The sequence below is a fragment of the Ornithorhynchus anatinus genome, chromosome X1 (genome assembly GCF_004115215.2).
Source record: "Ornithorhynchus anatinus isolate Pmale09 chromosome X1, mOrnAna1.pri.v4, whole genome shotgun sequence".
Taxonomy (NCBI): domain Eukaryota; kingdom Metazoa; phylum Chordata; class Mammalia; order Monotremata; family Ornithorhynchidae; genus Ornithorhynchus; species Ornithorhynchus anatinus.
In genome coordinates this window covers 45,722,982-45,748,404 of record NC_041749.1, presented here as the reverse complement: position 1 = coordinate 45,748,404, position 25,423 = coordinate 45,722,982, and the positions used below count along the sequence as shown (strand labels likewise).

The following is a 25,423-nucleotide window of genomic DNA, read 5'->3' as shown; positions in this document are numbered from 1 at the left end:
TGTTACCACCAGGGTCTTCTCCCCCACAGAATGAGGAGGGAGGTGTTCTATCCAGAGCGGCCCTTCCAAGCCCTTTTGTCGATGGCTGTGGGGGTGGCAGCCCTTCCCTGAGCAGGAACAGGGAAGAAGGAAGGGCTAGGAATTGAGGTGGAGACACAGGAGCAGGGGAGAGATGGGCTGCCTGCCTACACTGGGAAACAGCCCTCTAGACTGTGGAGCTTGTTGTGGGCAAGGAATCTGTCTGATGTTATATTGTACTCTCCCAAGTGCTTAGTACAGTGCTTTGCGCACAATAAGTGCTCAATAAATATGAATGAATGAATGAATGAATGAATGAATGAATGAATGAATGAAACTTGGCTGACCTGGACAGTATGTCCTTATACCCTGTGGCTTCCCCTTTCTGTCATCTATTTTACTGTCTTCCCCGCACTAGATGGTAAGCTGCTAAAAGGAAGGGATCATGCCTGTCAACTCTATTATACTCTTCCAAGTACTTAATACAATGCTCTTCCATAGTAAGAGTTCAATAAATACCATTGATTGATTGATTGATTGATTGATTTACCAGAGGTGGGCATGGATTTTCTGCCTGGGTTGTGGGGTGGAAAGGAGGGTATGTCTGTTGCCTCTCACTCTCTATATCTCTCTCCCTAGCTCTGTGCCTCTGTGTCTCTGTCTCCCACTCAATCACTGGTATTTATTGAACACTTTCTGCATTCAGAGCACTGTACTCAGCATTTGGGAGAGAACAATCCAATTGGCGGACACAATCCCTCCCCTCAAGGAGTGTATGATCTAATGGAAATGATTTTGCTCTTTCTCCTGAATAGTTCTATTGCACTCTATCTATAATAATAATTATCGTGGTATTTGTTAAGAGTTTATTAAGTGTCAGGCACTTTACTAAGCACTTGAGTGGATATAAGTAAATCAGGTTGGACACAGTTTCTGTCCCATGCGGGGCCCACAGTTTCAATTCCCATTTGACAGATGAGAGAACTGAGGTCCAGAGAATTGAAGTGAGTTGCTCAAGGACACATAGCAGACAAGTGGCAGAGCAGGATTAGAACTCATGACCTTCTGACCCCCAGGCCCATGCTCTATCCACTACGCCATGCTGCCTCTTTCTCTTCTGCCCCCGCCCCCATAGATCTCTATGCTTTGATCTCTGGTACTATTTTCTCTATTCTCAGACCCCTAGCCCAGCCCAGAGGAACTCCCCACTTCTCACCTCACTTTATACTCACTGGACTTAAAATCTTGTAAGCTCATTATGGTCAGGGAACGCATGTGCTAATTCTGTTGTATTATACTCTCCTAAGTGCTTAGTACAGTGATCTGCACACAGTAAATGCTCAAAAAATATGATTGACTGATTAGATGATTTGGATAGAACTTGACCAAAGAGAAGCACCATGTGGAAAGAGCACAGGTCTGGGAGTCAGAAGACCTGGGTTCTAGTCCCAACTCTGTCACTTGTCTGCTGTGTAACCTTGGGCAAATCACTTCACTCCTCTGTACCTCGGTTACCTCATCTGTAAAATGGAGATTAAGACTGCAAGCCCCATGTGGATGTAGACTGTGTTCGACCTGATTAGCTTGAATCTATTCCAGTGCCTAGTACAGTGTCTGGCACGTAGTAAACACTTAACAAATACCATAAAAAGAAAAAAAGAATGAGGAAATGTCTTCCTCACACCAGGGTTTGTTATGATTAGGTAAATAGCAGAGGGTATGTAGCATAAGAAGAAAAAAAGATTGTACACCACGCTAGGCAAGAGTACACTTCTGATCCTCTGCTTCACTGTATTGGGCAGTTCAGAACTCTGTGTTTCTTTGTAATATTGCAAGCGCTTAGTACAATGTTCTGCACACAGTAACTGCTCAATAAATATGATTGATCAATTATTGCAGCATTGTAACACCCAACATAGTAAAGTAGAAATGAGTGGCAAGGGCGTATACCATTCTACTAGTGGTGGATGTAGGAAAAATAGAGCAATCTGTTTGAAGTATGTCAGTCATGGTGACATCTTTGAGCCATTTCAACAACCCAGTCATCATCATTGCCTTGATGGATACTGCAGTACAAGTTTCCCTTAGCACAAGGTTCTTAAAAAACAAAACACTCACTTTTTTTTTGGTTTGGGGATTTTCAAATAGTGGTATTAATTAAGCTCTTACCTTGTGTCAAACACTGTACTAAGCACTGGGCTAGATACAAGGTAATTAGTTAATTTGGTTGGACACAGTCCCCCTCCCACATGGGGCTCACAGTCTAAATAGGAGGGAGAACTGGAGAACTGAGGCACAGAGAAGTTAAGTGACTACCCCAAAGTCAGACAGCAAGCAATCGTCAGAGGCAGGATTAGAACCCACGTCCTCTGACTGCCAAGTCCATACTCTTTCCACCAGGCCACGCTGCTTCTCATTTTATGGTGAAACTGTCTGCACCTGCCTTGAAAATAAGGTTTGACATACTAGATGAGGGTGGCTCACTGCCACTGCCAGCAGAGTGGGTTTCCTCACCCATGGAGGAGATAGAATAGCTTCCCATCAGTCAGTCAATTAGTCAACCAATAATTATTTCTTGAGCAGCAGAGCTCTGTATTAAGCACTTTGAAGAGTAGAGTAGAATTAGTATATATGATCCCTGCCATTTAGTAGCTGACAACCCAGTGGGAGAGATAGACACAAAAATAAATTACAGCTAGGAGGAAGTAATAGAGCATAATGATATACACTTAAGTATTATGGTGGAGGTTGTGAGTTCATAAATCCTTAAGGGGTGTGAAAGTTCTGAAGTGAAAGTTGGGGATTTGAAGGGTGTGGAGATGAGAAATTAATTTAGGTTGGTTTAGGAGGAACGAAGCCGGCAAGCTGGGATGTAGTGGGAGAAGAAAGTGGGTGAGTAAGGAGAGAACTTTAAAGCCAATGGTCTGTAATTTCTGTTTGATATGGAGAGGAATGGGCAACCACAAGAAAAGTGAGAAGCCCAAGCCTAAGAGGTAGAAGGACCTGGGTTCTAATCCAAACTCTGCCACTTGCTTGCTGTGTGAACTTGGTAATAGTCACTTAACTTTTCTGAGCCTCAGTTACCTCATCTGTAAAATGGGGATTTCAACTGTGAGCCCCATGTAATAATAATAATGTTGGCATTTGTTAAGCGCTTACTATGTGCAGAACACTGTTCTAAGCGCTGGGGGAGATACAGGGTAATCAGGTTGTCCCACGTGAGGCTCACAATCTTCATCCTCATTTTACAGATGAGGGAACTGAGGCCCAGAGAAGTGAAGTGACTTTCCCACAGTCACACAGCTGACAAGTGGCAGAGCCGGGATTCGAAACCATGACCTCTGACTCCCAAGCCCGGGCTCTTTCCACTGAGCCATGCTGCTAATCTGATTACCTTGCATCTACCAGTGCTTAGAACAGTCTGGCACATAGTAAATGTTTAACAAATACTATAAAAAGTGTTCAGAATGAAACTTAGAAATATGATCAAGGCAGTAGAGTGAAGAATGGACTGGACGGGGAAAGAAAGGAGGCAGGGTCGCTAAGTGTGGAGGCTAAAAGAGTAGTCAAACTGAAATACAACATGTACCTGATAATAATAGGATTTGATAAGTACTTACTATGCACCAATCACTGCACTAAATGCTAGGGTAGAGACAAGTAATCAGGCCAGACACAGTTCCTGTCCCACTTGGGGCTCGCAGTCTAAGTGGACTTAGTGGTATTGAATCCCCATTTAACAGATGAGAAAATTGAGGCACAGAGAAGTTAAGTGATTTGTCCAAAGTCACACAGCAGACAAGTGGCGGTGCTAGGATTAGAATCCAAGTCCTCTGGCTCCCAGGCCCGTGGTCTTTCCTCTAGGCCATGCTGCTTCTCTGTGCCTGTAGCAGCATGGTGGCAGTTTGGATGGAGAGAAAGGGGAAGTTTCTGGAAATGTTGTGGAGGAAGAAACTACACGCATGGGTGATGGACTGAGTATTGCCCACAGCTGTCCTTCAGGGGTTAGCAGGGTGCCCCGTGTCCAACAGTACAGGAGGTCCTGGAGGCAACTGCTCAGCCTGTGACTTGTCCCAAGTGACCTTTCCAGCCCCAGTTAACAAGGCTAAACCCAGGACCTCTTGTGAAGAATACATTTATTTCCCCAAAAGGCAAAGGCAAAGGCAATCTTCTGAACTTTGAGTATCATAGATTTGTGATGGTAGGCCAAGAAATCCACAAACACGCCCTGCCCAGTGCCCTGGATTTCCTCCCTATCTACCTTTCCCAAAGGAAGCTGCATTACAGAAACAGACCAAACATGCTTCACCCTGACTTTCAGGAAGAATGTGTGTGTGTGGTTGGGGAGGGGAGTGGGGGAAAGCGAGGGGGGAAATGTATACAGATTCTCCTCCTCACCATCACTGAAACCTGGCTCTCCCCAGATGACACTGTCTCCTCTGACACTCTCTCCAGAGGGGCCCTCATCTTCTCCTATTTCCCAAGGATCACTGGGAAAAGGGAAGGAGTTGGCTTCCTTCTTGCTCCCCAGTATTACTTTCATACCATCCCATCTCCCCCATCCCTCTTTCCCTTCCCTTGAAGCTCATATCATCTACCTCTACCACCTACTTGAGTTTCTAGGCATGGTGATCTAGCCACAAACAGCCCCTCTCTGCAACTTTCTGAACCATTTTTGATCCCTTGCTCACACTGCTTATCTTTCTCCTTGGGGATTTCAATATTCATGTAGATGTTCCTGGCAACCCTTACTCTGCCCGCTTCCTCTCACTCCTCAACTCCACTGACCTCCCGCTCCACCCCACCTCATCCACTCACCAACTTCAATCTCATCATCTTTAGTCACTGTACAATCATTATTACCCTCACCAACTCTAAAATTCCTCTATCTGGCCACAACTTCTTCAGCTGCCTTCTCTCCCCAGCAAGACTACCCTGTTTCCCCACAGAAACCTCCAATCTCTCAACAAACACCCTCTGATTTTCAAAATTGTCCTGTCCCATTTACTCTTAAGGCCCGTCCTGTCTTCTCTTAACTCACAAATTCACAGCCTCAACTCTGCTCCTCTTAAAAATCTCCAGTGGTTGCCTATCAACCTTCGTATCAAGCAAAAACTCCTCACTATTGGCTTCAAAGCTCTCCATCACCTTGCCCCCTCCTATCTCACCTCCCTTCTCTCTGTCTACAGCCCAATCCACAATCCCCGCTTCTCTGCTGCTAACCTCCTCACTGTGCCTCATTCTCGCCTGTCCCCCCGTCGACCCCTGGCCAACATCCTACTTCTGGCCTGGAATGCCTTCCTTCTTCACATCTGCCATCTAGCACACTTCCCCCCATTCAAAGCCCTACTGAAAGTTCACCTATTCCATGAGGCCTTCCCAGACTGAGCCCCCCTTTTCCTCTGTTCCTCCTCCTCTTTCCATTGCCCAGACTCCCTCCCTCTGCTTTACCCCCTCTCCGCCCCACAGCACTGGGTGTATATGTACATATTTATTATTCTATTCATTTTATTAATGATGTGTATATATCTACAATTCTATTAATTCATATTGATTTCATATTGATTCTATTGATGCCTATTTACTTGTTTTGATGTCTGTCTCTCCTCTCCTAGACTGTGAGCCCATTGTTGGGCAGGGATTCTCTCAATTTGTTGCCAAATTGTACTTTCCAAGTGCTTAGTACAGTGCTCTGCACACAGTAAGTGCTCAATAAATATGATTGAATGAATAAATGTATGAATGAATTCAAACTGCTGCTATGCTGATGCAAGCGCTGATCGTATCCCATCTTCACTTCTGCATCAACCTCCTTGCCGAACTCCCTGCCTCCGGTCTCTCCCTACTCCAGTCCTTACTTCACTCTGCTGCCCAGATCATTTTTCTAAAAAAAGTTCAGTTCATATCTCCTCACCCCTCAAAAACCTCCAATGGTTGCCCATCCACCTCCACATCAAACAGAAACTTTTTACCATTGGCTTTAAAACAATCAGCTAGCCCCCTCCTATCTTACTTCACTGATATCATACTACCACTCAACCTGCACTCTTCTCTCCTCCAGTACCAGCCTTCTCACTATACCTCCATCTCATCTATCTTGCCACTGACCCTTTTCCCACATCCTCCCTTTGGCCTGGAACTCCTTCCCACTTCATATCTGATAGACCACCATTCTCCCCATCTTCAAAGCCTTATTAAAGTCACATCTCCTCCGAGAGGTCTTTCCCCGATTAAGCTCTCATTAAGCCTACTCCCTCTTTCTTCTGCCTCACTTTCACTCTTGGATCTGTACCCTTTAAGCACTTGATATTCACTCCAACTTCAGCCCCACAACATGTATGTATATATCCATCATTTATTTTCATGCTCATCTCCCCCTCTGGACTGTAATTTCCTGGAGGGCACAGTGAGGAGGTTAGAGGCAGAGGAGCGGAGTGTATGGAGTGGGCTGTAGAAGGAGAGAAGGGAGGTGAGGTAGGAGGGAGCAAGGTGATAGAGAACTTTGAAGCCAATAGTAAGGAGTTTTTGCTTCATGCGAAGGTTAATAGGCAACCACTGGAGGTTTTTGAGGAGGGGAGTGACATGCCCAGAGCATTTCTGAACAAAGATAATCCAGGCAGCAGAGTGCAGTATAGACTGAAGCAGGGAGAGACAGGAGGATGGGAGATCAGAGAGGAGGCTGATGCAATAATCCAGTTGGGATATTATGAGAGATTTTACCAGGAAGGTAGCAGTTTGGATGGAGAGGAAAAGGCGGATCTTGGTGACGTTGTGAAGGTGAGACCGGCAGGTTTTGGTGACAGATTGGATGTGGGGAGTGAATGAAAGAGCAGAGTCAAGACTGATACCAAGGTTGCAGGCTTGTGAGACGGGAAGGATGGTAGTGCCATCCACAGTGATGGAAAAGTCAGGGAGAGGGCAGGGTTTGGGAGGGAAGATAAGGAGCTCAGTCTTGGACATGTTGAGTTTTAGGTGGCGGTTGAACATGCAGGTGGAGATGTCCTGAAGGCAGGAGGTGATACGAGCCTGGAGGGAAGGAGAGAGAACAGAGGAGGAGATGTAGATTTGGGTGTCATCTGCACAGAGATGATAATTGAAGCCGTGGGAGTGAATGAGTTCACCAAGGGAGTGATTATAAATGGAGAACAGAAGGGGACCAAGAGCTGACCCTTGAGGAATCCCTACAGTTAGGGGATGGGAGGGGGAGGAGGAGCCTGCAAAGGAGACTGAGAATGAATGAACAGAGAGATAAGAGGAGAACCAGAGAGGACAGAGTCCATGAAGCCAAGGTTGGATAATTTGTTGAGGAGAAGGGGGTGGTCGACAGCGTCAAAGGCACCTGAGAGGTCGAGGAGGATGAGGATAGAGTAGGAGCCATTGGATTTGGCAAGAAGGAAGTCATTGGTGACCTCTAAGAGGGCAGTTTTGGTGGAGTGGAGCAGATGGAAACCAGATTGGAGGGGGTCCAGGAGAGAGCTGGTGTTGAGGAATTCAAGGCAGCGAGTGTAGATGGCTTGTTCTAGGAGTTTGGAAAGGAAGGGTAGGAGGGAGATAAGGCAATTACTGGAAGGGGCAGTGGGGTCAAGAGAGGGCTTTTTTAGGATGGGCGAGACATGGGCATGTTTGAAGGCAGAGGGGAAGAAGCCGTTGGAGAGTGCGTGGTTAAAGATGGAAGTTAAGGAAGGGAGAAGGGAAAGGGCGATGAGCGGGAATGGGGTCCGAAGCACAGGTGGAGGGGGTGGCACTTGTGAGGAGGGAGGAGATCGCCACTGAAGATACTACTGGGAAGGATGGTAAAGTAGAGGAGAGGGTTGAGAAGGGAGATGGGGGGAGAGAAAGGGGAGGGGTGACTTTGGGGAGCTCAGACCTCCTGGTGTTATTATTATGTGTAGATGAGTTTATAATGTTGGTATTTGTTAAGCACTTACTATGTGCCGAGCCCTGTTCTAAGCACTGGGGTAGATACAGGTAATCAGGTTGTCCCACGTGAGGCTCACAGTTAATCCCCATTTACAGATGAGGGAACTGAGGCACAGAGAAGTTAAGTGACTTGCCCACAGTCACACAGCTGACAGGTGGTAGAGCCAGGATTCGAACCCATGACCTCTGACTCCCAAGCCCGGGCTCTTTCCACTGAGCCCGTGTGGTGAAATGAGTAGAGTGCATAGCCCAAATTCAGTTGTCAGATCTCCCTTTAAAGAAGGAAACATCCAATTTTTATTTCTGAACATCGGCTCCTCTTTTCCCCCAAGCATTCTTTGTGAGAATACAGAAATCATTTTTTCCAGGCAAACTGTATGAGGAACGTTGTTCTCTCATTAGTTGGCGACCTTTAATAATGCTACTGTTCTTAGGATTCTACAACTTACTTATGACAGTTCATTGAGCAAGAAATCCTCGAAGAAAAAAAGTTTCATGAGTTAAAGGGAGGTTCAAACCAAGTGCTTGGTCCTGGGGGTCCATACTACAGCGAGCTCTGCAACTTCAAGCGCAAGGATTGCAGGTGGAGCCAAACTAAAAGATGGAACTTTTCTTTCCACCACGTGAAAGGTGACAGTTCTGCTATCATCTGGCCTGGCAACGGGAATAATCGTTCCCAATTATAGAATTGGTGTTTAGCCTGCCATTTGCAGATCTTCGTTTGGTTAGATTTCAAAGGCTGGCTCATCGTGTTGCTCTGTGACCTCGAAGAGAGCCTTCGAGAGCTATGTAAAGTCCCTCTGCTGCTTCAAAAATATCATCCCATCAATGGTATCGATTGAGGGTCTACTAAAGCGCATGGCATTGTACTGAGTGCTCTGGAGAGTACATCAGAAACCAAATACACAAGCAGGGGTCCCAACTGGGATGGACTGAGTTGCATAAACTACAAATAGCGAGAGCAGGATGGCAAACAACACATTTAAAAAAATACCTTTCTGAGATTTCTTCCTAGATCACAATCATTCTGACTGTCCACAAGAAGCAATTTTTAAAAAAGGCCTATTGTGGACCAGCAATAAAGCATCCATTTTTTAAAAAAAATTAAAGAGTATCGTTGTGCCTTCCTGGTTGGTCCATAAAAGATCTAGCTAGCTATGTAAGAAAAGTGTCTAGATGCTTCACTGGCAGGATTCCAAAGTGTTTTTGATAAAGTGGAAATTTGGAGAAATTATTTTTGTTCTTTTTTCTTAGCGGTCAAAAAATTTCCCAGTGAAATAAAAAGTGTCCCATCAAAACGAAATGCCTTCATCTCCAAATTAAATGAAAAGTCTCAGTTTAAAAGTTTATCTAGAAAGAGAGCATTTCGGCAAAACGTCTAGGGTGCCTATAGAAACGCAGAACATACTGCGATCCTGCTTGGGGTAACATATATATATATATATGCTATATATATAGTAAGATATATATATATACATATCAACTTCTCTTCCCAGGTCGGGAATAGCTAATGCACTTCAGAGTCAGAATGCGAATGTCAAAAAAGTAGCCAGAGTTGATCAGATGTTGAATCTGAAGCAGTGTTGGCCACTGTTTGACTCGTGGTGTATTTTATCTTGATTTGTGTTTTCAAAGGCCGGCGGGGAGCCCGCCGGGGTGTGGGGAAAGCGGTGTAATTCAGTGAGAGCCTGTCAGACTACAACCCGGGAAACACTGGACACTCACACCGATTTAATCTCCTCGTCCCAAAGACAATAACGGGTTTACTGATCCTCGGACGCGACCGATGTAGTCTTCCTCACATCCGAACCTCAGAAAACGAAACCGCTCGGCATCAGATTCGGGCTGTCTTTGGGTGAAGATTTAGACTTCCAGCCCTCGGCGTTCGGTTCATTTAGTTCCCATTTGTGTTTGCGCGCTCCTTCTCTTTCTCTGCGTCTCCCGTTCTCTCCTATCTCTCTTCCCTCCCTCTGTCCAACTCCTCTGTCTGGCCATCGATCTCCCTCTCCCCTTCTCGCCTCCTGCTGTCCTCCCCGCACCCTGGGCCGCCTCCCTGGTCCGGCTTTGCGATCCTCCGCGGAGGAAAGCAAGCCAGGGCGGCCCGGCCACGCAGCGAGCCTCCAGGGAGGGTTTCCTGGCCGGATCCGAGCTTGCCATGGAGCATGAGGTCTGAGAGGGAGGCAAGCCGGCCCGGCCAGAAGGAAGAGGAGAAGGAGGAGAAGTAATAGCAGCAGCAGCAAGAGTAGCAGCAGCAGCAGCAGCCTTCTCCTCCTCCTCCTCCTCCTCCTCCTCTCCTCGGAGCGTGCCCTGCCCTTGAGGCTAATCACTCTGCGCTTCCTTTTCCCTTTTAATAGACTAATGAAGCTGAGCCGGGGCTTAGCCTAGCGATAGCTCACGTGGCCGGGCCGGCGCTCGCCCCGGTGATTGGCCGGCGGTAATTATAGGCACGCTCCCGGGAGGGCGCGGACCCCGGCCGCATAAATTATGCCAATGAGGCCGAGTGCCGCACGGGGCCGACCTGATGCCTCGATTCATTCATCCTCTGGGGCCGGGGGCCCGGGGGCCCGGGGGGCCGGGGAAGGGAGGGGAGGGGAGGGGAGGGGGCCATTGTCTCCCAGGGTATATAAAGTGTCCGGAGGGGCAGTCGTGTGCCGCCGCACTCGGTGCTCCCACCACGAGCCGAGAGCCGCCGAGATCGTTTAGGAGACCGGGGCGGTGGCGTGGCCCCCGTTAGGGTCTGCGGAGCCGCGGGGTCCCGGGACTCGAGCCGGCCCCGGACGGCGGGGCCTGGGGGCGGGGGCAAGTAAGTGGCGGCCGGCGGCCCGGGGCTCGGGCGGGGTGGGGAGAGGGCTCGACTCGCGGGTGGAAATGTGGCCGCCGCGCCTCGGTGCCTTCGCTTCCGGTCACACCTCGCCCCTGTCGTTTGTCTGTCCGCCCTTCCCCCCTCCCTTCTCCGTCCCGCCCCATCTCCCTGTGTGTGTCCCCGCTTCTCCTTAGGATGGCCTCTCCGCTGGACGGCGGCCCCTTGGACCCGGAGCCCGCCAGCCAGCGCTCCGCCTTCCCCACCGACGAGGAGGCCGGCGGGGGCGGGGGCCGGGGCGGGGTCGGGGGCGGGGTCCCGCGGCGCCCCCCGGCCTCTGCCCCCCCGGACCCGAAGGGCCCGCCGGAGGAGGAGCGGCGGCGCCGGCGGGGGAGGGCCCGCGTGCGGAGTGAGGCGGCGCTGCACACCATCCGCAAGAGCCGGCGGGTGAAGGCCAACGACCGCGAGCGGAACCGCATGCACAACCTCAACGCAGCCCTGGACGAGCTGCGCGGGGTCCTGCCCACCTTCCCCGACGACACCAAGCTCACCAAGATCGAGACGCTCCGCTTCGCCTACAACTACATCTGGGCGTTGTCCGAAACCCTGCGCCTGGCCGACCAGGGCCTGCAAGGAGCCCCCAAGGACCTGCTGCTGCCGGCCTTCCTCGGCCCCGCCGCCCCGCCCAGCCCCGGGAGCGACGCCGAGTCCTGGGCCTCCAGCGCATCCCCTGCCTCTTCCTCCTCTTCCTCCTCCTCCCTCTCCTCCTCTCCGTCTTCCTCCTCCTCCTCTTCTTCCTCTTCATCAGCCTTCTCCTCCTCCTCTTCCTCCTCCTCCTCGCCCTCCTGCTCTTCTTCCCCCCTCTCCATCTGCACGTCCAACCCCAGCAGCCCCGCCACCTCTGAGGACTACTGCTACGGACCTACAGAGACCCTCTTCGCCTTCCACCCCCTCCCCAAAGACTTGCTGGCCGGAGCCCCCTGCTTCGTGCAGTTCCACTAGGCGGGGGAGGCCGGGACCCTTCGCGTAGGCTTCGGCTCACCCTTGGGGAGACGGCCCGGCCGGCCTTGGCCTGCTTCGGCGGGTTGTGCTTTCCCCTCCGTGCCAGTCCGCTGACGGGGCGCAAACCCCTCTCCTTCCCGCTCTCCCGGCAAACGTTTCTCCCTTTTGCACTTTTTTGAACTCCACAAAACCCCTCTTTCCTTGGTGGCTATGTTCGGAGCTGACCCGCGCCTCCGCCTCCCTCTGATTTAGTAAAGGAAAGACAAGGGGGCAGAGCTGTGCCGCAGACGAGGTGAAAAGTCAATTTTACAATTTGTAGAACTCTAAGGAAGAAAAATGGGCATGAAAATCCGGTGTGAAACGGCCCACAATGCGATACAATGAAAGGGCTTAAAAAGGGGCGAGAGGGAGCCACGCATCGCGGACTTTGACCCCCACCCCCCACCCCCGCCACTGGTATCGGGCTTTAAAGTCGATCCAGCCTCGAGGCCAACTGGATGGGTGCAGCCACCGGGCTGGGGGCTGGCCCTGGGGTTCAGCTTAATTTATTCAAGAGGTTTCATTCATTCGGTGAAAAAATGTATTTTTGTACAGAAAGAGGTTTATTCTATTATTACGTACGCGCGATCGAAGTCGAAACTCGTTTTGTACCGCCGAGGCTGTGTGTAAATAAAAGTGGTTTTTAACGTTTGTATTTCGTGTCCATAGTTCTCTTGGAATTGCTGTCTCTGGCCTTCGGAGTTCGCCGGCGACAGAGCCGTCCGCCTCTGGGACCCCAAAGTAAAAAAAAAACACCTCCCCCCATTCAACCCGTGCTCGCCCCAGATCCCGAGAGCGCTCTTCCTCCCCTCGCCCCGCCCCAGGAAAATCGGTCACACGCCCACTAGCCCACAATAAGCCAATTCAGCTTTCTCGGAGGGAATTAGCCTCTGACGCGTCGCTACCTGGAGAGGTGGGCTCCGTGGGGGGGGGGGGGGGGGTGTTATTACGGGGTCTGAACGTCAGCTGACTGTTTTGGGAGGTTTTTTTTCCAAAGAATGGGGATTAAGCGATCAATACTGTGTAGCCGTTGGATCGTGCGTCGAGAAGGGCAGGTGGGAAAGGGCAGGGACAATCCTCAGAACGATTTACCCAAGGAAATCGGGGTTGAAACATTATGCTGGACTTGGTTTATTTGGAGGACTCTGATTCCGAAAACAGGCCTCTGATTTAGAGGAAACGGGAGTTTTGCACTCAGAGCCTCTGGGTACATCAGAATACCGCAGTGGAAACACCGAGGGCTTGAGGGAGTTGGGGGATAGGGCCGGGGGAGTACCACGAAGTGTGCGCCTCTGTGCAAGCGTGTACACGCGCGAGCGTGTGTGTGTGTGGTGGTTTCACTCGCCAATTCTAGAGAGTTTTATTGACAAAATGAGCTCGGACCTCCAAATTAAACAAGATACCTTTCCGACGAACACGAGCTATGATTATTTTGGGGGGGAGGGCGGTTGATTTGTCAACGAGGGACACCGCCCCGGGGGATGATGGCGTGCAGGGCGTACGCGTCGACCGGCAAGGTGTGCCCTCTCCGCCATCGGCTGTCCCCGCTCCTCAGGGTCCTGGCCATTCGTCTGAGGGCGAACCCGGCGCCTGGAGTGGTTCCGCGGTCGTTCGGTTTGAGGCGAGAGGCTCCATCGTCCTTCTAACTGTCCCATTCGCTCAGCGACCCGCACACAAGACGCTCGGGGGCCTGATGAACTCAACTTTAGGATGCCCTCCGCGGGGTCACCCCCTCGTGTCACCTTCATCTGCAGCCACCTCTGCTTGGCGCATCTCAGGGCAGCGGGGGTGGAGAGCAGGTGCCGTCCTGGCCCCCGGCCTGGAGCACTGGACGGTTGATTCGCCCACCTCCCCAGAGCCTCAGAGACCCACGACCCACACGCAGGGACCCGCACCGGGGCCGCTATTGCCCCCTTCCCCGAGCACAGCCCACCCCCGGGCCCCTGCTCTTCCCCTTTCCATACACAGTCAGCCTCCGTCCAGGCTTTCCCTGCCCCCGCAGCAGTCCACCCCCACCCCGGCTCTCCCTACCCCACGCACAGCCCACCCTCTGCCTGGCTCTTCCCTGCCTCACTTACATTCAGTCCTCAGCCCTGGCTCTCCTTCCCCCCCACCTCTGTCCCTCCCCCGACTCTCCTTCCCTATGCGCAGCCCATCCCTTGTCCTGCCTCTCCTTGCCCTGCTCCCAGTTCATTATGGGCAGGAAACCTGTCTGCTGACTCTCTTGTAGTATACTCTCCCAAGCGCTTAGTACAGGGCTCTGCACATAGTAAGTGCTCAATAAATACCACTGATTGATTGATCCACTGCTCCTGCTCTAACTGCCCCGAGCACAGCCCTCCCCCAGCTTGGGCTCTCCTGGTTCTGCACCCAGAGCACAGCCCTGCCCCTGCTCTTCCCTGTCCTGCACACGATCACCCCCGGTCCCAACTCTTCCCTGCCCTGGGCACAGTCACCCCCTGCCCCGACTATTTCCTATTTTTCACAGAGCCCACTCCCTGCCCTGGCTCTTCCAGCCCTGTGTGCAGTTTGCTCCCAGACCAGACTCTTCCCTGCCCTGCACAGGGCTCACCTCCTACCCTGGCTCTTCCTTGTCCCACTCACATCTAATCCTTTGCCCTCTCTCTCCCCACCCCACGCACAGCCCAACCTCTGCCTTGGCTCTCATTCATTCATCCAGACCCAACAATCCCTGCCTTGACCACAGCCCACTCCCTGCCCCAGCTCTCCCTACTACGCTCACAGCCCACACTTTGCCATCGCCAACACACATGGTGTCTGACACTGGGGTCTGTCATTGTCACTGACTTGGGGCCACTGGAAGCAAATTGGCCCAAAACCCTAGAGATGAGCTGGCCCATAACTCTGGATGTGAGCTGGCCCCTAACCCCAGAGGTGAGATGCCCCTATGGAGGTGAGCTGATCCCTGACCCGGAAGTGAGCCGCCTTCATGGAGGTGAGCTGGCTTCTAAACCCAGAGGTGAGCTGGCCTCCGGCCCCATCTCCCAAATACAGCCCCCTGCCTCACCCTCCCCCACCAGCACCATCACGACCTGGGGAAGGAGAATGAGGACAGAGAGAGGGCAGGAAAGGGGCCAGGGGGCAGGGTGGGTAGTGAGACTGTTCTCGTTGGCCCGACTACCTGGGGAGAATGATGAGAACCCCAAGTCTCCAGCTCTGGCCAGAGGCTGCACCCTGACAGCAGAGAGCCACTCTGACCCTCTGCCACAACTTCAACATCCTCCTGGATGTTCCCAACGATCCTTCCTCTGCCTGCTTTCTCTCATTCATCAACTCCCCCGACCCCCTGCTCCACCTCTTCTCACACACTCAGTCAGTCAGTCAGTCAGTAGCATTTACTGAACGCTTACTGTGTGCACAGCTCTGTAGTAAGCACCTGAGAGAATACTATATAACTATATAACATATCCCCTGCTTACAACGAGCTTTAAGTCTAGAGGGAGAGACCAACATTAAAATAAATAAATAAAATTACAGATATGTACATAAATGCTAGAGGGCTAGGTAGGGGGGAGATAAATAAAGGGAGCGAGTCAGGGAGGTACAGAAGGGAGTGGGAGAAGAGGAAAGGAGAGTTTAGTCAGGGAAGGTCTCTTGGAGGAAATGTACTTTCAATAAGGCTTGGAGTAGGGGAGAGTAATTGTCTGGGAGATTTGAAGAGGGAGGATGTTCCAGAACAGAGTTATGATATAGGCAAGTGGTCTGTCGGTGGTGAGGTAGATGAGATCGATGTACGTTGAGAAGTTTGGCATTAGGGGAGTGAAGTGTGCAGGCTCGGTTGTAGTAGGAGAGAGTGAGGTGAGGTAGGAAGGGACAAGGGGATTGGATGCTTTAAAGCCTATGGAAAGGAGTTTCTGTTTGATGTGGAGTCAGATGGGCAACGACTGGAGTTTCTTGAGGAGTGGGGAAATATGGTCTGAGCGTTTTTGTAGAAAAAATAATCCACACTCAACAACTTAGACAAATGCTCCATCTCATCATCTCGAGATAGAGAAGTAGTGCTGCCTAGTGGATAGAGCACAGGCCTGGGAATCAAAAGGACCTAGGTTTTAATCCCACTCCATCACTTGTCTGCTGTGTGACCTTGGGCAGGTCACTTCAATTCTCTGGGCCTTAGTTATCTCATCTGTAAAATGGGGATTAAGACCGTGAGACTGATGTGGAAAAGGGATTGTGTCCAAACCTTGTATCTAGTCCAGTGTCTAGTATAGTGCCTGGCGTATGGTATGTGCTTAACAAATAACACAATTATCATTATTACTCTACAATTCTACCTTCAGCAACTCTGAAATTCCCCTATCCAAGCACAGCTTCCTCATTTGCCTTCTCTACCACAAGCCCCCTCCCTCAAATCTGCCATGTTCCCCCAGATAAACCTCAATTCTCTCAATTTTCTAAAGTCATCATGCCCAGCCTAGCTTCTCTTGACACCAAACTCCTCACCCTTGACTCCTCCCTCTCCAGTGAACTCAACTCCTTCACTACCTTGACCCTCCACCCATCTCAGATCACTAACCTGCATCCCTGATTACGTCATAGTGTGTTTCCTCCATTCTTGTGCTCGAGCTGGGGAGAGCTTTTTGGTGGAAATCCAGACACCAGGCCAACCTCATCCATATCAAATTCTCCCTCATGTCTTTATCTCTGCCCTATCCTCTGACAAGCAACAATACTCTCCATCCTTATTGATTCCCAAACCCACTGGCTACACCAGCTGTTTCAGATTTTATCTCCCTCATCAAACTCCCATTCCCCCACCTCCCCTAACTCTTGCCACCTATGTCATAAAAAAAAAAAAGAAACCATCAACCATGATTTCCCAAAATCTTCCCCAGCACCTCTCCATTCCCACCCTCCTGACCCCTCTTCAATTCTCAATCAATCGGTTGGCATTATTGAGTGTGCAGAGGACTGTACTAAGTATTTAGGAGAGTAAAATACAAAAGAGTAGGTATAGGCAATCCCACCCAAAAGGAGTTTACAGACTAGAAGGGGCTTCCCTACTAGAAGGATTCCCCCATCCTTCCCAGCAAGCAATAAATCATATTTATTGAGTGCATATTGTGTACAGAGCACTGTACTGTTTGTGAGAGTACAAAGTACAGAAATGATAGACAGATTCCCTGCCCATAACAAGCCTACAGTCTAGAGGGAGGTAAACACTCACATAAATAAATAAAATATGGATTTGTATGTAAGTGCTGTCGGGCTGAGAGAGAGGTAAAGGGTACAAATCCAAGTGCCAGTGTGATGCAGATGGGAATGGGAGAAGGGGAAATGAAGGCTTAGTTGAGTAATCCTCTTGGAGGAGATATACTTTTAATAAGGCCTTGAAAGTGGGGAGAGTAAGTGTTTGTCAGATATGAAGAGGGAGGGAGTTCCAGCCAGAGGGAGGGTATGGGCAAGGCATCATCGGTGACATAGACAAGATTGACGTGCAGTGAATAGGTTGACATTAGAGGAGTAAAGTGTGTGGGCTGAGTAGAAGCAGGAGTTCAGCAAGATAAGTAAGGAGTGGGCAAGGGGATTGAATGCTTTAAAGCTGGTGATAAGAAGTTTCTGGTTGATGTGGCAGTGGGTGGGCAACCACCGAAGGTTCTTTAGGTGTGGGGAAGCATGGCTGAACAGTTTTGTAGACAAATGATCCAGGCACCAGAGTGAAGTATGGACTGAATGGGGGGTGGAAGAGACAGGAGACAGGGCGGTCAGCAAGGAGGCAGGATGGGATAAGTACTTAGTTTAACATGGTAGCATTTTGGATGGAGAGGAAGGGCAGATTTTAGTGATGTGAAGGTTGATGTGACAGGATATGGTGACAGATTAAATATCTGGGTTGAATGAGAGAGGTTAGTCTAGGGTAAAGCCAAGGTTACAGGCTTGTGAGACAGGAAGGAGGGTGGTGCTATCTACAGTAGTGACATTTCACTTTAATAGCCCAGAAATGTCACAGTAGGCTATCCCCTGCCTCCTCTTAAATTTACTGCTCCACCTGCTCCTCAGAACCTATCCCTTCATACTTTATTAAAACAATTGCTCCCTCCTTCTTTGCTCCATGACCTTCATCTTCAACTGCTGACTCTTCAGTAGCTCTTTCCCCAATGCTTCCAAATATGTATCCCCTATCCTGACCCTCTCAGGATAGCTCCTGGAGAGTTTCCAGTTTTCTACCAGTCTGGGCTATGGGAGGGAGAGTCAAGCAGAGGTGTACCCATTCCATTCCTTGCTTAGGCAGTGGCTAGCAAGTGGAAGGCAATCTGCTACAAGTCAAAACTCACCTGTTCTGGGCAACAGCAGGATGGGAGAGAGTCGAGGGTGGAGACTCATGTTTACGGTACACAAGGGGGCAACGGTAAATCATTTCTGTATTTTTACCAAACAAACTCTATGGGTACACTACCAGAATGACTGCAGATGGAGGTGGGGCATTCTGGGAGTGATATATCCATGAAGTCACTATGGGTCGAAGACTACTCGAGAGCATAAGACAAGAAAAGCCCCTATCCTAAAAAAAAAAAATCCTTTGGCCCCATGTACTCCTCAGTTATTGCCCCATCTCCTGCTTACCATTCCTCTCCAAACTGTTCAAGTGAGTTTGTGATACCTACTACCTCTCCTTCCTCTCCTCCAATTCTCTCCTTGACATCCCTCAGTCTGGGTTCTGCCCTCTTCATTCCACAGAAACTGACCTCTTTAAGGTCCCCAATGACCTCCTTCTTGCCAAATCCACTGGCTTCTACTTCATCCTAGTCTTCCTTGAACTCTAAGCTCTCTTCGACATAGTGGACCATCCCCTTTTCCTGGAAATATCTAACCATGGCTTTAATGACACCATGTTCTCCCTGACTCCTATCTTTCCAGCCACTTTCTCTCAATCTCGTTCTCTGGCGACCTCCTCTGCCTCCCAACCTCTAACTATAAGTGTCCCTCAAGGCTCAGTTCTAAGTCCCCTTCTAGTCTTCATCTACATCCATTCCCTTGGAGAACTCATTCACTCCCATGACTTCAGTTACCATCTCTATGTGGATGATTCCTAAATCTACCTCTCCAGTCCTGACCACTCTCCTTCTCTGCAGTCTTGTATTTCCTTCTGCCTTCAGGATATCCCTCTATGGATGTCCCCCTAACATCCCAAAGTTAAAACATGTCCAAAACAGAACTCCTCATATTCCCACCTAACCCCTATCCTTCCCATGTCTTTCCCATCATTCATTCATTTATTCAATCATATTTATTGAATGCTTATGGTGTGCAGAGCACTGTACTAAGTGCTTGGGAGAATTCAATGCAACAATATACAAACACTTTCCCTTCCCACAACGAGCTTACTGTCTAGGGTGGGGGGAAAAAGACATTGATATAAATTACATATAGGTACACAAGTGCTGTGGGGCTGGAAGCTGGGAAGAACAAAGGGAGCAAGTAAGGGTGACGTAGAAAAGAGTGGGAGAAGAAGAAAGGGGAGCTTAGTTAGGGAAGGCCTCTTGGAGGAGATGTGCCTTCAATAAAGCTTTGAAGTGGGGGAGAGTAATTGTCTGTCGTATTTAAGGAGGGAGGGTGTTCCAGGCCAGGGGCAGAAAATGAGTGAAAGGTTGGTGGTGAGATAGATGAGATAGAGGTACAGTGAGAAGGTTAGCATTAGAGGAACAAAGTCTACAGTCTGGGCTGCAGTAGGAGAATAACGAGGGGAGGTAGAAGGAGTCAAGGTGATTGAGTGCTTTAAAGCCAATGGTGAGGAGTTTTTGTTTAATGCGGAGGTGAATGGACAAACACTGGAGATTCTTGAGGAGTGGGGAAACGTCTTGAACATTTTTTTTAGAACAATGATCCATGTTGCAGAGTGAAGTACGGACTGAATTGGGGAGAGACAGGAGGTTGGGGGATCAGCAAGGAGGCCAATGTAGTAATCCAGGTGAGATAGGGTAAGTGATTGTATTAACGTGGGAGCAGTTTGGATGGAGAGGAAAGGGCGGATTTTAGTCAAGCTGTGAAGGTGGGACTGACAGGATTTTGTGATGGCTCTGCCACTTGTCAGTTGTGTGACCGTGGGCAAGTCACTTCACTTCTCTGTGCCTCAGTTACCTCATCTGTAAAATGGGGATTAACTGTGAGCCTCACGTGAAACAACCTGATCACCCTGCATCTACCCCGGTGCTTAGAACAGTGCTCTGCACATAGTAAGCGCTTAACAAATACCAACATTATTATGGATTGAATATGTAGGTTGAATGAGAGAAAGGAGTCAGGGATAACTGCAAGGTTATGGGCTTGTGAGACAGGAAGGGTGGTGGTGCAGTCTAAAATGATGGGAAAGTCAGGGGGAGAAGAACACCACTAGCCTCCTTTTCTAACAAGCCTGTAACCTTGGTATTATCCTCGACATCTCTCTCATTCATCTCACATATTCAGTCTGTCACCAAATCCTGTAAATTCTACATTCACAACATAACTAAAATCCACCCTTTTCTCTTCATCTATACTGCCACAACACTGATCAAAACTCTGATCATATCCCACCTTGATTACTCCATCAACCCCTTGCTGATCACCTGCCTCCTGTCTCTCCCTATTCCAGTCCTTCACTCTGGTGTCTGGATAGTTTTTCTAAAAAAAGCTCAGTCCATTTCTCCCCCTCTTCAAGGACCTCCAATGGCTGCCCATCCACCTCCACATTAAACAGAAACTCTTACCACCAGCATTAAAGCACTTAATCTGCTTGCCCCTTCCTACCTTATCTTGCCGATTTCCTACTACAATCCAGCCTGAACATTTATTCCTTCAATGCCAGCCTACTCACTGTATGCCAATCTTGCCTATCCCACCACTGACCACTTGCCCATTTCCTCCCTTTGGCCTGTAACTCCCTTCCACTTCATATACAACAGACCATCACTTTTCCCACCTTTAAAACCCCAAATCACATCTCCTCCAGGAGGCCTTCCCCCATTAAGCCCTCTTTTCCCCTACTCCCTTTCCTTTCTGCCTTTTCTGTGCACTTGAATCTGTACCCTTTAAGCACATGATATTCACTCTACCCTCAGTCCAAAAACACACAGGTACATATCAATCATTTATTCTCATGTCTGTCTCCCTCTCTAATATGTAGGCTCCTGGTAACCAGTTCTGGTGTTTTGCACTCTCCCAAGTGCTTAGGATACTGTTCTGCACATTGTGAACACTCAATAAATACCACTGATCGATTGCCTCTTGCTCACATCCTTCTTCTGACTGGAACTCCTTCCCTCTTCATATATGAAAGACTAACACTCTCCCCATTTTCAAAGCCCAACTAAAATCCTATCTCCTCAAAGAGGACTTCCCTGACTAAGCTCTCATTTCCCCTATTCACGCTCCCTTCTGCTTCACTAGTCACTTGTTTCTGTACCTCTGAAGCATTTAGATTTTCTCCCCAGCCCTACAGCACTTATGTACATGTCCATCTGAAATTTATTTTGATGTCTGTCTCCCCCTCTAGTATGTAAGCTCCTGGTGGTTGGGGATCATGTCTAGCAATTTTATTATATCATCCTCTCTCAAGTACTAAGTACAGTGCCCTGCACACAGTAAGTTCTTAATAAATTTTACATTGAGTGACCCCACCATGTTGGCTCCATGGGTAGACCAGCTGTGGCTACCCTTCTGCCCCCAAAGTGCAGTCTGTGGAGCCTTCCCAAGAAGTGGGCACCCAGGTTTTCATGAATATAATTATGCATTTATTTCTTAACATCACCCCTTAGCCCGAGGACTTGGGCTGTAGCCCAGGCCTACTGTTCCTAAGTCAGAGTTTGCTGCTTTGATTTTTTTACAATTCTCCCCATTTTGCAGATGAAGAAACTAAGCACAGGTAAGGTGACTTGCCCGAGGCCCCACAGCCTACCCAGCTGTAACTAGAATGCTACTCTCTCTTTAAAGCCCAGGAGGATGAGGCAGAAAATGGTCCAGACAATAGGACTGGGCAGGAAGGGCTGGTGACAGTGAAGGCAAAGTTAGAACCCGCTGTTGTTTGAGATGCTGCTTCTTAGGCGATGCACTGCAGCACTTACTCCAAAACTGTCTGACCAATCAAACAATCATATTTATTGAGCACTTACTGTGTGCAGAATGCTGTGCTAAGCAGATGGGAGAGTACAGTATAATAGAGTTGGTAGACACATTCCCTGCCCACAAGAACTTTATAGTCTATAGGGGGAGACAGACATTAAAATAAATTATGGATGTGTACATAAATGTTGTGATGCTGAGATTGGGGTAAGAAAATGGTACATATCCAAATTCAAGGGTGACGCAGAAGTGAGAGGTAGTAGGGGAAATGAGTGCTTAGTCAAGGAAGGCCTCTTGGAGGAGATGTGATTTTAATAAGGTTTTGAAGGTAATAATAATAATAATAATGTTGGTATTTGTTAAGCGCTTACTATGTGCAGAGCACTGTTCTAAGTGCTGGGGTAGACACAAGGGAATCAGGTTGTCCCACGTGGGGCTCACAGTCTTAATCCCCATTTTACAGATGAGGTAACTGAGGCACAGAGAAGTTAAGTGACTTGCCCACAGTCACACAGCTGACAAGTGGCAGAGCTGGGATTCGAACGGACTCCAAAGCCCGTGCTCTTTCCACTGAGCCACGCTGCTTCTCTTAAGCACTTGCTATGTGCAAAGCACTGTTCTAAGTGCTGGGGTAGATACAGGGTATCAGGTTGTCCCACGTGAGGCTCACAGTTAATCTCCATTTTACAGATGAGGTAACTGAGGCACAGAGAAGTTAAGTGACTTTCCCACAGTCACACAGCTGACAAGTGGCAGAGCTGGGAGTTGAACCCCTGACCTTTGACTCCGAAGCCCAGGCTCTTTCCACTGAGCCACGCTGCTAGGAAGAGTGATGGTCTGTTGGAAATGAAGTGGGAGGGAGTTTTAGGCGAGAGGCAGAATATGGGTAAGGGGGTCAATGGTGAGATAGACGAGATCGAGGTACAGTGAGTAGGTTGATGTTAGAGAAGCAAAGTGGGTGTGCTGGGTTGTAGTAGTATATCAGTGAGGTATGGTAAATGAGGGTAGATGCTGAGACTGCTTTCCCAGGCTCTGCACACCCAACAAGCATCTCCCACCTCGGGGAGGTTAGTATGCCCACTGTTTTTTAAGAACTCATCTCTCTAACCAGTTCCCCAGGAAAGTAAAAATAATAATGACTGTGTTATTTGTTAAGTACTTACTATGTGCCAGGAACTGTTCTAAGCGCTAATCAGGTTGGACACAATCCCTGTCCCACACAGGACTCCCAGTCTTAATCGGGAGAAGATGTATCGAGATAGGACTGGCAGGGCCACTGGGGGCCACGCTGGCTGGTTCTCCCTCCTTGGCCTTGCACTCCTCCAGTTCTGCCAAGCAAACACCAGGTTGGTCCAGCTGGATTTCGGTTCTCATTATGCTTGGGGATGTGGGTGGGAGGTGGGAGTGGGGTCTCAGGAGTGACTCATTCCAGCTCCTGCTCCAGGGGAGGGCAAATCCTCTCTTTGAGACTCCGGGGAGGGGTCTGCCTAGCCCCACTGTAGGTGCACATGTCCGCAGGAGAACACTGGCTTTCCTCTTTCAGCCTCAGAGGACACCCCAGGACACAGATGCCCCCAAACACACTCGCATCCTGCCGCCAGGAGCATACGGGGCTGGGCTTTGTGTGGGACAGCTGTAAGCGATGTGGCATTAAAAATGGGGGAAAACATCATTATCCTCGGGACTATAGGAAGCAAGCACCATTCCAGACTCTGCCACGATAATAGGCTCGCGGGCCTAAGCTGTGTGGCCAGAAATCTCTTTGTAAAGCCTAGTCTTTAATGCCATCGATTGCACAGGGCCCTACTCCTGCCGTTAATTCTGCTCTGGCAGGGGGAGGCGGGGACACGTGCTGTTCTCTCGGCTTCTCTGAACGGAAGGAAAGCAGACGAGTCTTAAACACTTGTTATCCATTCAAAATGCAGAATGCTAATACAACAGGCAATAGGGTTATACCATTCCTCATATTCAGTTGTCTTTACACCCACTCCAAAGGCACTTACATGCATATTTTATTAGTAGTAGTAGTAGTGCTACAGATATTTACTGTCAGGAACCATGTTCAGCACTGGGGGCAATGCAGGATAATTAGATGGGACACAGTCCCTCTTCCACCTGAGCCTCACAGCATAAAAAGGAGGGAAAGCAGGTACCTTATTCCCATTTTACAGATCTGCAAGCTGATCCACAGAGAGGATAAATTACCTGCCTGAGGTCATACAAAGCAAGCCTGGGGCAGAGAAAGGACTAGAACCCAGGTTTCCTAACTCCCAGGCCCAGACTCTTTGCATTAGGCCACTCTACCTCTAATGGGTTGGCTGCTTGTGTGTGTGTGTGTGCACACACATATACATGTATGTTCTCCCAAGAGAGAACATTATTATTATTATCATTATTATTAATAATAATAATAATGCTAATAATAGTTGTGGTATTTGTGAAGTGCTTACTAATGTCAAACACTACACTAGACTCTAAGGTAAATACAATACAATCAGGTCTGACACAGCTCCTGTCCCACAAGGGACTCACAGTTTGAGGCAGAGGGAGAACAAATACTTAAGCCCCATAGTTCAGATGAGGAAGCAGAGGCAGAAGGAAGTTAAGTGACCTGGCCAAGGTCACCCAGCAGGCAAGCGGTAGAGCTAGGATTAATATCCAAGTCCTCTGACTTCCAGACCTGTGCTCTTTCCAGTAGGTCATACTGCTTCTCTAACTATTTTTGGAGAAGAAAGACACAAAGGAAGGAGAGATGAGGGAGAAGGACATTGATGGTCCTAACAAAATCTGGGAAGAGAGCTAGAGAACAAAATTAAATAAGTGCTTTTGTGTTGGCTTTACACATTGGTTTTTCTTTATGAACTAAATTCCCTTTTATTTGTGAGTTTATTTTGGAACAGCTCAAATCATGTCTCTAGGATCTCTGCCTTGGAAATTTTTAAATATAGGGGGAAATAGCAGCAATGTGGTCCTGCTCAAAGGCAGGGGGCTGGACTCAATGACCTTTCTCCATCTTCCAAGGACTTAGTACAGTTCTCTGCATACAATAAGAACTCAATAAATACCACTCATTGACTGATTGATTCCAGAGATATAATTCTATGGTGTATGGGGAGAAAGGCAGTGTCCCTGTAATGAGCAGTTGAGCTCATGTCGACAGTTCCTAACAAAACCCCAGGCCCAGCATGGATAGAGAGCTGTACAGAGCCATCCATCCACAAGTCAATCAATCATTGGTATTTACTGAGCACTTACTGTGTGCATAGCACTGTACTAAGCACTAAATACAATACAATAGAGTTGGTAGAGACAATTCCTGCCCATAAGAGTTAATGGTCTAGAGGGGAAAACAGACATTAAAATAAATTACAGATAGGGGAAATGGCAGAGTGCTGTTGAGTCTTCTCTGACCCATAGTGACTCCATGGACACATTTCTCCCAGAACACCCTACCTCCATCTGCACTCGTTCTGGCAGTGTATCCATAGAGTTTACTTGGTAAAAGTATGGAAGTGGTTTATCATTGCCTTCTTCCGCACAGTAAACTTGAATCTCTGCCCTCGACTCTCTCCCGTGCCTCTGCTG

The 25,423-nt window shown here is 49.0% G+C and overlaps 1 protein-coding gene and 1 non-coding gene across 2 annotated transcripts; both read left to right on the top strand.

Annotated features, from left to right (window-relative positions):
- Positions 1-10,936: 10,936 nt before the first annotated feature.
- Positions 10,937-12,434, top strand: NEUROG1 (neurogenin 1). Its single transcript, XM_029051071.1, has 2 exons — positions 10,937-11,478; positions 11,611-12,434. Exons 1-2 carry the CDS (start codon positions 10,937-10,939, stop codon positions 11,738-11,740), a joined length of 672 nt encoding a protein of 223 aa, XP_028906904.1. The 3' UTR covers positions 11,741-12,434.
- Positions 12,435-17,927: 5,493 nt separating this feature from the next.
- LOC114807191 lies at positions 17,928-18,065 on the top strand. Its single transcript, XR_003755244.1, has one exon. It is a non-coding gene; the product is annotated as a small nucleolar RNA SNORA7 (small nucleolar RNA).
- The last annotated feature ends 7,358 nt before the right edge of the window (positions 18,066-25,423 follow it).

Excerpts from the sequence above, each read along its gene's own strand:
- NEUROG1 (XM_029051071.1), top strand. The coding sequence starts at position 10,937 with ATGGCCTCTCCGCTGGACGGCGGCCCCTTGGACCCGGAGCCCGCCAGC. Across the intron at positions 11,479-11,610 it reads AGCGCATCCCCTGCCTCTTC|CACGTCCAACCCCAGCAGCC; the intron begins CTCCTCTTCCTC and ends CCTCTCCATCTG.